The sequence below is a fragment of the Cygnus olor genome, chromosome 1 (assembly GCF_009769625.2).
Source record: "Cygnus olor isolate bCygOlo1 chromosome 1, bCygOlo1.pri.v2, whole genome shotgun sequence".
In the NCBI taxonomy this organism is placed as follows: Eukaryota; Metazoa; Chordata; class Aves; order Anseriformes; family Anatidae; genus Cygnus; species Cygnus olor.
The window spans coordinates 152,703,295-152,717,103 of record NC_049169.1 but is presented as its reverse complement, the minus strand read 5'-3'; the positions used below and the strand labels follow the sequence as shown (position 1 = coordinate 152,717,103).

The 13,809-nt window shown below is 47.2% G+C and overlaps 1 protein-coding gene and 1 long non-coding RNA gene across 2 annotated transcripts in view; one reads left to right on the top strand and one right to left on the bottom strand.

Moving 5' to 3' along the window:
* Positions 1-844: 844 nt before the first annotated feature.
* On the bottom strand, positions 845-5,726 carry LOC121060343. Its single transcript, XR_005814802.1, has 2 exons — positions 5,287-5,726; positions 845-5,187 (listed from the first exon to the last, which is right to left on the bottom strand). It is a non-coding gene; the product is annotated as an uncharacterized LOC121060343 (long non-coding RNA).
* Positions 5,727-5,747: 21 nt separating this feature from the next.
* Positions 5,748-13,809, top strand: part of PCCA (propionyl-CoA carboxylase subunit alpha) — a 284,588-nt gene continuing 276,526 nt past the window's right edge. The window contains 1 exon segment of the mRNA XM_040538044.1: positions 5,748-5,822. Coding sequence (XP_040393978.1) covers positions 5,760-5,822 — 63 coding nt within the window. The 5' untranslated portion in view covers positions 5,748-5,759.

The following is a 13,809-nucleotide window of genomic DNA, read 5'->3' as shown; positions in this document are numbered from 1 at the left end:
CTGAAATCAATGCCTCAAGAGCTTGTCTTTGTTAATTCCACCATCCTTTGAACTACCAAAATCCAGTGCTTTCTAGCATCATATGGTGAATCCATAGCCCTCCCTTGTTGTCACTGGATGCAAGGAGCAATATGAAGCCACGGTCTCCAGCAACTGATGCCACGACAAAGCTGTGAAGACTTAAGAGGGCTTAAATGCCCTTCACAAGCAAGTGAGGATGAGTCAGGAGTATCCTCATGGCTGATATGAGGATTATCACCCATGTATTGTATGCCATGCCACATACAGAAGAAGACATTTATCATTCTGAGGGAAAATGGGAAGGAATTATCCACACAACAGAGACCCCTTTGTGTTAGAGAGCTGTGACTAAGTGAATGTGCTGCTTGACCTTGAAATTCAGCCTTCTTGAACTCCTTTCCACAAATCTAAAATTCTCAGTGCTTCCAGCAGATATCAGAAGGAGACGGGTAAGAACATAAATCTTTGCTGTTACAGCGAGACAAGACATGACCCAACAGAGACTATTTCCATTGCCAGTTCTGGGTGCCATCATCAGGAACAGACTTGAGCAAATATTTCCTCTCAGGCCTGCTCCCTTTTCTTCTGTTGGTGTTTCATTTCCACCCCTGTACTCAGGAGAGTGGTTGCTCCATGTATCCAAGAGGAAGGTCTCCTTTCCTCTTGAGCAAACCAGTTTGCTTTCCTCTGCCCCAAGCTTTCATGCCCTGGCTGGGATCCAAACAAATGATTTAGCCCTGCTGAACTTATTGCCTCTTTTAAGGAAATCCACCTCCTCCTTTAGCTTGTCCATGCTCAGGAATAACAAATACTACAAGCAACCTTGCATTTAAATGTTTATTGAGCAATGAACCTTCAGGGAATAAATACTACAGCAGGAATTCACCAAGACTCTCTTAGGGCTTGACAGCCCAGACAGCCATTGCACAAATCTTTGTTAGCCCTGCCAACACTTTTTTTTTTTAATCAAAGGAATTACAAATTTCTTAATCCTTAGGGTTACTTTTAATGACTTAGAAAGGATCAAGAGCTGTTCAAAACTGTATTCACATTACAAGCAGGCAGTAAATTTCAAGCTACTAGTCAAGCTTGCTGTCACTCCACGTGAACAACGCCACAGAGAAGAGGCTCAGCAAAATTTGCGCCCATGTGCTGGTGTTCTTCAAGGAATTTCAGAATACGGAAGGTGGTCTGAACCTCCCTGATTTTAGAGGTCTCTTCCCCATTTCCTAGACAGATGACTCTCTGCAGCAGAACCTCTGGAGGCATGATACATGTGCTGAACAGCAATCCTGGCTAGGACTCCTTTATCCTTAGCTTACAAAATTGTTTCTTTCTTTGCTTTTTCAGCACACAGAGCAGGAATTCACCCTCCAAAGTTAGGACTGCCTGTTAAAATGGTACCACAGTCATTAACACAGCTTCCAAATTCCCCCGACTCCTCTCCCCAGCTCTAGGGAGTCAACACAATTACTGCAAAGCATATGCTGTGTAAAACTACTAAGGCAGTATGAAACCTTATAAAGTAATTCACTAATGATTCAGGCTAGACTACGATAGACTGAAATCTCCGTGTCATGAAAACCCTTTTCTTTGACTCTGTGGCATGAAGTGAACATGGCAAAAAGGCCAGACCTCCAGAACAAAATTCTAGCAGAGCTGGCAGAGTGAAAGTGCCTGCAAGATAAAGAGACTACAAGTAAAAATGAAAACATTTTGTTTTAAATTTCTGAAACCATAGAAACTGAAGAATGAAATAAAGACTGCCTGTTACGTTATTTTTCTCTTATGTGATTCATACCTGCAACTTTCAAACCTATGAATACACTGAAGATAAGCACAGAAATGTATCTGGTCATCTTGAGGACCAAATGAAAGAAATGTCTTTTATATCAAGAAGTGGGAGAGCTTTGGATGAATAGAGGGAGTTCTTCAGGAAGGGGAAGAAGCTGTCTGGATCTCTGCCACCTTGATACAGCCCTGCAGAACCCTCCAGTCCATGAAATCACGGGAAACACAATTCCCACAGAGACATCACCCCACAGTGTCAAAGTGCTTGTGGTTCCTGCGCTAATTTCATAAGAAATGTCATTAAGTAGTATCACTTCACCGCAGCCATGTATGAGGCCTTTCCAAAAAGTGCGTGTGTCCTCCTTGACAACTGCTGTCATTTACGATTGTGTCTCATGAGCTGCTTGAAAAGTTCTGCAAGTCACTCTGCTTCCCAGCCTTCACCCTCTGTCCCACAAACTCTGTGCAGGATCCAGCTAACTCTGAGGCAGAAAATGCTCAGTTTCTTCTAGTTTCTCCATTGTGCTTCTGTCAATAGGTTTTAAACATCCTGAGGATATGAGAAAGTTATAAGTTTTTTCTGATCCAAATCCCCAGGCCGGGGAAACCAGACATGGTCCCCAAGACAAAGGGATTCTCACGCTGACAATGTGAGAGCTCCTTCATGTCTCTCCAAGCAAACCTATGCTGCAGCAAGCAAGTTTGCTGGAGTGTTGTGGCACCCAGTGCATCGATAGGCCTCAATGGCCCCGACCAGCCTCACATGGGGCCTCCCTCGGCCGATGGCTCTGAAGGGCCATCCCAGTCTTGCTGTGTGTCATCAGCTTGCCTTGTCTGGGACTGTTTGTGGACTTTGCTACCAGTGCCAGGCTCTGCTCAGCTTGTTCAGACTCCAGGGAGCTGTGCCCTGGTGGTAAGGACACTGTCCATCCTATGGCTCCCCTGTGTGAGGCTAAATGGCTGGTGACAGGGAGATTTGGGCTGACCAACAGCAGGAAGCTGGGATGAAGCTCAAGCTGATGAGGCTGGGTAAATGTGGCATAATCAAGCCTGAGAGTAGTCCCTTGGCTGGGAAGAGGGCTTGGGGATGAAAACGTGGGTTCCTTGAGCAACCTGGTAAGATAGGAAAGAGGTCAAACTGCCCCTGATGAGGGCTCAGAGCTCCCCCAAGGAAACTCCAAAGGCTGGAAGGGTGTTAAGCCATCCTGGAGACCAGCTGGGGAGGAGAATCTGGCCTCCTCAGTAGAGCCCATGTTAGTGGAAGGCCACATTCAAGGTCCCTCAGAGCAGGTCTCCCCAGAATAGAAATCAAGGCACTCAGGGATCCAGGCTGTCCTTGAGCAGCCTAGGAAGCTGGGGAGAAGAATCAGGCCACCCTGAGGAGTACCAGAGGCTTGTGGTTGGAGGGGCTGAGGTGGTATCTGTGAGAAACCATGCAGGCCTGGAGGTTTCAAACCCTCCCTGGACAGTCCCAGCAGCTGGGGTGATTCAGGCTGCCCCAAAGTAGCCTTGAAAGCTGTGTAGGGTCAGGCCCTGGGTAGTCAAGGGGATCACAGTGTGTTGGCCCAAAGAAGGCCAACCTAGCTTGGGGGTCAAGCCACCCCTGAAGTGGGGGTATGGTCACCTCTGATGAGCCCTGGAGGTTGTCTCTGCCACCCCTAAGGAGCCCCATAGCCTGGACATCTGGGTGTGGGGATGAAACAAGGTGCCCCAGAAGAGTAGGGAGCTGGTAGCTTGAACCCCATCCTGGCTCCCCTATGCCCATGGCTGCTCCCAGCTGCAGGGCTTCCCTGGGGTGCTTGTCAATCTCTGGCTGAAAACTCCTGACTCTTACAGGTGAATCTTGCATGAGGGACCTTCACAGTCAAGATTTTTCTGTGGGTACTTAGTGGAGAGATGTATGATGATATTGACTTGGCTGACTCCATGGATGAATTTCTGTCTCTGTGGGTTGAGCAGAATGCTGATAGAAGCACAGACTGTTTACAGAATATATAACAGGTACTTCAAAGACTTCTCCTAGCTTTGAGCTCTTCAGTCACAGTCTTTTGTGCATAATGCATTTCATGTTCTATAAACCTGATACAATATAGTCCTTATCAGATAAAGGCAGAAGAATTACAATTACTCCACTTTTCTCCCTGGGTTATGGGTTAAAAGTCAGATGATGACACAACAGCTTATGATTCCTAAATTTGGTATTACTTTACAAGACTAGAGTATCTTTCCCCTGAAAGGAAGGGATCGAGGAGGAAATTCTCAGCATCAAAAACTGCAGTTCCCCGGGATCCCCTCAAAATAATTAGAACATATTGCCTAGTATTCCAGTGTCTTCTAAACCTGCTTAACTTTGTGCATATTAATAGCTTTAGTAACTGAGACAGCAGTGCATATTAAGAGCTATAGCACTACAAATGTGCTTGTAGACTTGCAGAACTAAGGTTTTTTTTTTTTTTCCAAATCTATATACCCTTTAATTTTTCTGGATACTTAATTTTTGCAATTTATTTTTGTAAATCTGCCATTTCTTTAGCACTGGTGATGTTACCCTCTCCGTGTTTTTGAAATGTTCAATAGTAACCATGTATAATCCTGATCCATTCAGTATCTTCCTTTTCTTGTTAGAAACGAAAACTTACAGTTCACGTGCAGTACCCATTTAAAGTAGACTAGATAAAAAGACCATTCGTAGAACCTGTCAGTCAAATTGAGCCATAGCAAAAGCAAGAAACGTCATGTGCAAAGGGATGATGGTTAGCATTCTTGAGTTGTATTTTTCTTTTTTCCAGTCCCCTCCATAAGCAAGAAGTTTTGCCTTAGCTTCATGTGGAAACTGGCTTGCATCAGGCTGTTTCTCACTGCATCGAGCTCTCCATGCGCCCAGCTAGCTGTGAAGTTTCTCTTTGCTGCGGTGCCTCTGTGTAATCCCAGCCAGTTTCCCTTTGCAGCTGTGGGGGGGCTGCTTTGAAGTGCCGCTGTAGGTGGCTGCCCGTGCCGCAGCCGGGGCCTGCAAACACGGTCTCTGCTGTGTAGCAAAAAGAAAACGCCGTGGCGCTGCCATGGGACTGTGTGCTTGGTGGATGCCGGAGGAACTGACGTCAGGTGCCTCAGGATATTGTCCTGCTGTAACGGCATGCTGTCCTGGTGGACGTCTCCGTACATCTGATCCACCACGTGCAGGGCCCACGGTGAAGGGCTGCGTGTTACGTACCTCCCTTCTGCTCTTGGTCCCGTCTGCTGGCTTTCAAGACTTCCCAGGTGTGCTGGGAGTCTGCTGCGTCTCCTTGGCTGCCGGTTGTGAATGCGGTGACCTCCTTCAGGCACAACAAGAGCAGTTTCCTTGCATTATTTCCACCTGTGCGGCTCTGATATGCACTGCTCATACAGCACAGAAAATGATTGTATAAACACAGGCCATTCAGTGCAGATCTTATTCTTCTCCTGGGGAGAGAAGAGAGAAGCCCTCCAGCTTACCTTCGGTGTGCAGCGGGGGTGTGTGACCATTTTACCTTCTGCCCCCACGCAGCCTTCCCCGCTCGCTCTGAACCCCAGCACTGTTACGGCCGGCTAAGACAGCCAAACAACAACGAGGCCACGTTTTTCACCACCCTGACGCCCCACCGAGGGGAAGATAACAGCCTGAGCCCTGGGACCCCTTCCTCAATGCCCCTTTTCGGGCGAATCCAGCCGCTCGGGGCCGCCAATTCAGCCGACAGCGAGCCCGGAGCCGGAGGGGCACGAAGCCGGGGTGCGGGGGAGGGTGGGGGGGGGGACCCTCGGGATGCTCCCGGCGGTGCAGGGAGCTCAGGCCCGAGGCCAGGGCTCCGCCATCCTCCGCCCCCCTCCGCTCCCTCCGGGCCCCGCCGCCGCCCTTGGCCGCGGGGATTGGCTGCGATCGGCCCGGCCCCGGCCGGGTGAAAGGGTGGTCGGGCGGGGCGGCGGCCGACATGGCGGCGGCGGTGCGCGGCGCGGCGCGGGGCGGCCGGCGGCGGCTGCGGGCGCTGCTGGAGGTGAGAAGCCGGGAGCCGGGCTCCGTCCCGCTCCCCCCGGGCTGGGGGCGGTGGGAAGGGGGGGGTGTGAGGGGCAGAGGGTGCCCCCGCGGTCACCAAGGGCGTGGGGGGGGGGGTGGGGGGGGTGGCACGGTGATACGCCCCGTGGGTTTGGGGGGTGCCGTGGGTTTTGGGGTGGTCCTCCAGGGCTGCTCGGACCTTGCGAGGCTGTGGGAGCCCCGTTTTGGGTCGGGCTGCGGGTGACCCGCTAAGACCCGGCTCCGTGGTGGAGCCTGTCCGTTGTGCGTCGCGGGGGTTGGTGTAGATATCCCTGTGCTTTCTTTCTTCGTAATTTAATTTTCTGCTGCTGGAGGGGGTTATGTGCTGTGCCTCTTTGCTTCTTTCCTCTCCCTCAGTTAAAGAGGAGCTTATCAAAACTGAGGAGTACAGCATAATGGGAATAACACATTAATTGCTGTAAAGAGCATGGTTCTCTGTTATTTTTACTAGTACAATCTTAATTCCTAGCAAAGGGTTATTTCTCTCTGCAAACGTGCTGTCTCTTACCCACCCGTTACTCCACAAAGCTATGGGTCTTTCAGCTGTCACTTCAAGCTTTCCAGGGGCATTCTGCTCTTACTGTTCCTGCAAATGCAAGAAGCTCATTGCAGATCTATACTAATGTTTTTGGTGAAGACTTTAAACATGTAGAAAGCCTTAAGCTATGATATCTTTGCTGAGGCAGTCACTGCTTTCTTCTCTATCACTTCTGCAGATTGCTCTGCCTTAAAAGAGAGAGGAGATTATTTTGGATAAGAGCAAGCAGCATTATCGTGCTGTATTGTGTAACAGTTATATGAAACTGGTTTACATAAAGGAAAAGTGGTGCAAAATAGCTTTGCTTGCAGTACGAAGAATCTGTCTTTTTCATGAAAAGGAAAATTTGTGTACAGATCTGCAAGCTCAAGTGGAGGAGGGAGGAATAACTTGCAGAATGATTTTTCTCTGCACACTTCTGGGGGTGTGCGATAGGTCTCTCTCCAGAAATGTAACTCCTAAACTATACTGTAAGGAAGTCATGACGTTTTTTCAGGGATCAGGTAACTTTATGGGGTTTACATAGCAAGGTTTTGGTAGCAGGGAGCTGCAGGGGTGACCTGTGTGAGCAGAGTCCAGCAGCTGCCCCATGTCAGATCAGAGCCAGCTCCAGATGGCTCCAAAATGGATCTGCTGCTGGCCAGAGCTGAGACAGTGAGCAACACTGGTTGGGCCTCTGGGAGAGCAGATTTAAGGAGGGGGAAAAAATAAAACAAAACCACAAATAAAGCCTGCTGCACAGCAGCAGTTGGGAGAGCGAGGAGTGAGAAGCAGCCCTGCAGACGCCAGGGTTGGTGCAGCAGGAGGGCAGGAGGTGCCCCAGGCACGCAGCAGCAGTTCCCCTGGGGCCTGTGGAGAGGCCCCTGGTGGAGCAGGCTGTCCCCCTGCAGCCCATGGGTCCCACATGGAGCAGATCTCCACGCTGCAGCCTGTGGAGGAGCCCCCGGTGGAGCAGGTGGAGGTGGCCTGGAGGAGGCTGCGGCCCATGGAGAGCCCCCGCAGGAGCAGGCCCCGGGCCGGAGCTGCAGCCCGTGGAGAGGAGCCCACGCAGGAGCAGGGGTCTGGGGGGAGCTGCCGCCCACCCGTGGGGGACCCGTGCTGGAGCAGTTTGCTCCTGGGGGAAGGACCCCGTGGTACGGAGCCATGTGGGAGCAGTTCTTGAAGAGCTGCTGCCTGTGGGCAGCCCCCGCAGGCTCAGTTCGGGAAGGACGGCATCCCGTGGGAGGGACCCCGTGTGGAGCAGGGGCAGAGAGGGACCGTGAGGGAGCGGTGGAGGCAAAATGTCATGGGCTGACTGCAGCCTCCATTCCCTGTTCCTCTGCACTGCTCAGGGGGAGGACATGGAAGAGGGTGAATGGGGGAAGATGTTTTTAGTTTGCTTTTAGTTTCTCATTGCACTGGTCTGATTAGTAGGCAATAAATTATATTAATCTCCCTTATGCTGAGACAGTTCTGCCTGTGGCAGTAATAGGAGAGTGATCTCCCTGTCCTTATCTGAACTCATGAGCCTTTTTCCATCATATTTTCTCCCCCTTTCCCTTTGAGGAGGGGGAGTGAGAGAGTGGCATGATGAAGCTCAGCTGCCAACCAGTGTGAAACCACCACAGAAACAGCAGTGGTTTGTGCTGCAAGGGCAGGTCATCTTGAGAAGGGGTTAAAGACCAAAAGTATTTACTTTACGTAGGTATTTTTCCTTGGGAAACATGCAGAGTACACCTGTGGCGCTGTGAAAGTGTATGGGGGAGAAGCTTCCTAAACAGCAAGGGAAGTTTGGGAGTGATTGGAGATTCATTTGGAACTAGCAGAAGGCTGATGCTGTTTTTAGTAGCTGTATACACCTGTGTATTTGTGTGGAAGACATGCTTCTTTCACTAAATAGTCCAAGGACTTTGATGTCACTCCTTTGGAGTGTCCCTGTGAAAGGCCAGCTGTGTCTCCTTTCTTCTAATGGATCAAGGATTTGATACCTGACTGCATCACTGTAAATGGTATAGAAATGTTTCATTAGTGACACTTTGTAAAACAAAATAATTTTAGATACCTAGTAGCACTTGTGACTTATGTAACTGATGTGATTTTTAGCCTTTAATGTCTGTGTATGAAAGTCACCTTCAAGGTGTTAGTAACTGGAAAACATTCAATCAGGTTTGCATGGGAATTGCTTTCGTAGATTCCTGTATTCTCTGCTAACATAGGCAAATGCTACCATTTAAATCTTCAAACTTGTAAGGGTTACAAGCACATTAGTGTGTGGGTGTATTTTTTTTCTTTGTGGGGCTAGTAGCTGGCCACTTGCCCGTGGCTTCTTTACTCCCTTGTGGAAGTCAGTAAAAGACTTGAGAAAGAGCAGAGAAAAAACAGAACTGGGGATTCAACTAATTGCTGTGTTTCTAATCTAATGCTTAACACTTCTGTGTTAGATTTTATGCAGAACTAATTCTGTGTAGAGTATAACTAAAACTTCCTTTTGAGTGCTTTGCACTTCTGGAACTGGGAGAAAATCTGATCTTGAAAGGAGGTGGTAGTTACTGTATGAGGCTGAGAGATGGCTTTTGATACTTTGGTCTCAAAACTCTTCTGAGAAAGCTGTCAAAAAGACTAAAAGAGTGAAGGAGAAAGTCATAAATACTGTGCGTTATGAAATCAGCAAACTGCTGACACGTGGATTTTTATCAGTGTAGATCAGTTTGAACTGATTGGTTCAACTAACCATTCAGCTAAATGTATGGAAAGTTTCTGTGCTTTCTCTGATAAGTTAGTTATCTGTGCATCCACTTTTTTAAGTCCTAGAAGTTACCTGTACAGTGGGAGCTCCTCGCTCTCTTCTGTGGGATTGTTTTAAGCGTGCTGTTAGTCCAGGGAGATGTTTTCCCCTTTGTTTGTGAGTACAGAAGCATTAGGCCAGAGGGGATAGCAAGGTTGGGATCATCCTACATTTAGGAAGGGAGCCAGAATGGTCACTAATTTGGGGAGTTGAATGTTGCCCTACACTTGTGGAGTTCAGTGATTGTTACTAATATATAAACTACAGACCTTTAGTACTGACAAGTACTCTTAAAGAGGTTCACAGATCAAGATTTCTGTCTTTAGTCACTTTGCTTCCAGGAGTAGCTGTCTGGATTCTGCAGGCAAAGCATGCTGTGCCATCTGCCGTGGGTGAGACTTTTTTTTTCTGGAGAAAAAGTTAAACTTCATTAACGTTTACACTGAGTTTAAAAAAAAAAAAAAATGTTGCTCTGAGATTTTTTGTGTTTTTATTTGCCTCTTTTTTTTCTGTCCAAACTTTGCATTGGCGGTTCTTGCATCATTGTTACAGTGCTGTGATCTCTTTCACAGGCTCTACCCTTGCTGGAGCTGTTTAAGCTGGTGCTGTGAGAAACTGTTCCAACTTTCTGCAGCTGTTAGGTCTTGATCGCAGGCCATTGCTTTTCAGCTCCTGTCTGCTTCCAACTTGACCCAATGCTGCTATTTGAGTATCTAAGTGGATAAACAGGACAGAAATCTGGCAGAGAACAAACTTTCCCCACTCTTTGTGAGTATCTTTTCAGCTGGACGTATTCCCTGGTTTGATTCACCATGTGACTGTACAAACTTCTGTACTGGCACAAGGGAGAAGGTACTTGGGTGTAGGAATGACTTAGTTTTTAAAAATAGCCTTGGGTGTTAGGAGTTTCCTTGCTTGTAGCTTGCCTGCTGTGTTGGCAGACATGAAAATTGGGTTTCCTCTCTGCCTTCTAGAATAGCCAATGATTCTCAGACCTGAGAGTGAAAGAGCTGCATGTATAATGCAGTGGACCTTACAGAACATTGTGCGGTGTTTTTGTTTGTTTGGAGCTGGCTTCAGGAGGATCTGCTTGTAGTTACAAGTGCTTAGCTGCTCAGCACTTTCTGAGAGAGTACAAAGGAGGGAAAGCGCTTGATTAGTAGGGGGGGAAAAAGCATAGTTATGGCTGCTTTCACGTTTAAAGGATATGTACAATCTTGTATTAACAATAAGCTAAAATTATCAACGTTACAGATTAAAATTCTTGCAGACATCTAGAAGTGTCTGCTTTTTATGTCTTGTATACATAATCTGTCAAGGGGTTGTCAAGCGAGTTGAAAAAGAATTAGAGAAGTTGCTGTGTGATAAAATAGGGGAAATACAATGTCTTCTTCATGTTCAGGATTACTCAGGAATAGTTATGGCTAACGGGAAATACACTGGAAATGTGAAAGTGTTCCTCTACTGAATGCACCTTCAAGTCTTAAACTTGAATCTCTGAAACCATGGGGGCAAAAACGTTGGTAGGATCTGTGGCAGAAAGCAAAAGGAGGAGTTAGAATATGGACAGCAAGTGTGCTGCTCTAGCTGTTACTGTTGGGCACTGCTTACTGTATCTTCCAGTAATGCTAAAATGGACATTCCTGCTGTTGTTAGTCGTATTGAAGCAAGCGTTGGTATGTGGTGCTTTTCCTTTCTAAAATCTGGAACTTCATCTCCATTTCAATTCAGACTTCTCTGTCCAGATGGCTCAGTGACAGCAAGGTATCTACCAGATGACCTGTACAGCAGAGAAACATCTTCCCTGGATAAGGGACGTCTTTAAAAACACACACAAGTCATCTATAAATAACAAGTTAATTATTTTCTGTTTAGTTACTGTATGCCATGTCCTTAAACCACCTGAGGAGGTTTCACAGGGCTGCACTGGGGCCCTTGGAGGTTCTCTGCTGGGCCTCAAAGCTGAAGTGAATGTGCCATTGTACAAATTACTGCGTAGTTTGATTTACATGACGTTAATTTAGGACTAGTATAGCTGTTCAGGTCAAAAGTCAGTTTGGCTGTTGTGTAATTAACAGCAAAAGCAAGATGCATTTCCAAAATACCATCCTAGCACTATGTATTAAGTTTAGGTGGCAAGGTTTTGGTAGCAGTGGGGGCTGCAGAGCTCTGGTGCCTGGAGCACCTCCTGCCCTCCTCCTGCACCGACCTTGCTGTCTGCAGGGCTGCTTCCCTCACATTTCCTCACCCCGCTCTCCCAGCCGCTGTTGCGCAGCAGTTTTTTTTCCCTTCCTTAAATCTGCTCTCCCAGAGGTGCAACCAGTGTCGCTTATTGCCTCAGCTCTGGCCAGCAGCAGGTCCCTTTGGAGCCAGCTGGAGCTGGCTCTGCTCTGACGTGGGGCAGCTGCCGGGCTCTGCTCCTAGGGAAGAGCAGGTCCACTAAAGGTGGGAAAATCAAAGCCAGGCTCTTAAGTCCAGAGCTGAGCTCTCAGAAATAAAAAGTGCTAGTCTGTAGTCTTGACCTTTCAAGAGTTGAAATGTTTATCAAATTGAGGTAACCAGTCACGACAGAAATAGATTATAATAGGTATGAGCTGCCCTAGTTTGGCAAGATAGGAAAAAGTCATCAGGTCAAGCTGAGCCAGGTATCAAGCGCTAATTAAAATGTTCTGTTAGACCTGATTTTTCTTTTGTCTGCCTTGTAATGTCAATTGTAAAATACACACAGACACGATCACTCAGTGTGTCTTTAAACTGTGGTAGGACTAGTTTGGGACCTTATAAGTAGCATCAGGTATAATATAATAAATCAGCGTGTCTTCATCTTGACTTTGCCTATGAGGTGACCATAGGGATCTGGAAGAAAATAGCTTATGCGAACTCGATTAAGGTTTGAGTTCTGGGATTTCTTTTTTTCCCAGCATCTTGGCTAATGTTGAATTGTGTAGTTTCCATTACTCTCTTAGTAGAGAGAAGTGGGCACAGCTAAGCCAGTGCTGAACGAGTTAAATAACTAGGGGCTGTGCCTCAGAGATCAGTGATGGCTGTGGAAACCCATTTAGGCCACTTCACAGCTGCTTTTTTCTGTTTTTTTTTTTCCTTTTGAGGAGGGGCTCAATCTCTGTGGTGTCAGGGAAAGATGTAGTTAGAAATCAAGGTAGGTTTGGATATAGCTGTTGTGGTAGAGCTGTTGCTCCCGCGTGCTGGTAGATGCAGTAGGTTTTTCAAAAGGCGTACCTACTGTTTGCTGATAAGCTGCTTGCGAAATGAAGTGACAGATGTCAGCGGTTAAGTTGTGCCTGACTTTTCTTCTAACGCTTGAGCGTTTGCCAGAATGTGGGAGACTGATCTAAGCTGTTTTCATCTGGAAGGGATTAGCATCCACCCGCTCCTTACTGGTGAGTGTTACAACCAGAGTATGCGCTGCTTTGGAGATGGAGTTGCAGGGAAGGTGCCGTCTGGATCCTTCCTTCTGTATTCCTGTCTTGCCTGGGGTGTGGGTGAGGTTTCTTCTTCAACAGGCAATTACTAAGAACTACAAAACAAGACAGCTGGGACAATGGGCAATAAAACCGAGAAGTCCAGTAAAAGGAATGCTTTACTGAATTCCAGTAACAGGAATACTTTCTCTGGATACTGGTCAGGAGCTGTTTTGCATAATGGCTTCTAAGTATAATGGCCTACATCTAAGGCTAGACGAGCGGTTCAGCTGCGAAGGTGTCGTGATGTATAGATCTCAGCTGTACTCTTAAATATGATGGGTTATCCCTTGTCTGGGCTTTGTTCTGTGAGGTATCCCTGGAGCATGTGTGGATTTTGGGAGACAGCCACTTACTGTAGCTTAACGTTTCTGAATAAAAACTTTAGGTTTGTATAGGGATTTTTTCAAGGCATGGCTTAAGTTCTGAAATCTAATGCGAACTGTACTTTTCTTGTCAGAGCTTTTCCTTTCGCTCTCCATCAGTGGCACAACTTTTCTGTCTTCTCATATGCATTCAAAGCTAGCTTTGTCTGAAAGGTGTTTACAAGAAAGTTCAGAGGCTTTGTGCCTTCCCCTAGCTAACTACAAGTATTTAGGTTAGTCCCCCTAACCGTTCAATGACTTTCTTCAACGACTAATAACTTGTTGGAGATTATTTGGCGTGTCCTGTATGACAAGCATCAGGATACTTGTGGTTCACTTCTGTCTGTAGGGCCTGAGAAGAGGGGGACTCAGCCACCTAACTGCGTGTACTCTGCAGCAGGAGAACATGCTCTGCTTCTGCTGCCACAGCTGACCTTGCTTTTCCCTCTGATGGGATCTAGATAACAATAAGGTCGCTGAAGGTGCAAGTGGCCTGCCATGAACTTGGAATAATGGCCAACCGATGGCTGTGGTTGGCAGAATTATGATCTGAATTGTATTTTCCTTCTTCGGAGCCTGAAGCAGCTTGTACTGTTGCATCCTCAGGTGAAGAATAATTAACATCTGAAACAAACAAAACACAACTTTTAAACCTCTGGTTTTGATTCTAGCACCTCAAGTATAACTTGCTTTTCAGGTTGTTTTTCTGGACTTTATTTATGGAGGTTGGAGTTGAGAATTGGAGGTTATTGGTGGTGTATCGTTAGGGACTTGCAAGGTGATGGAGTGACCTGGGAATGCTC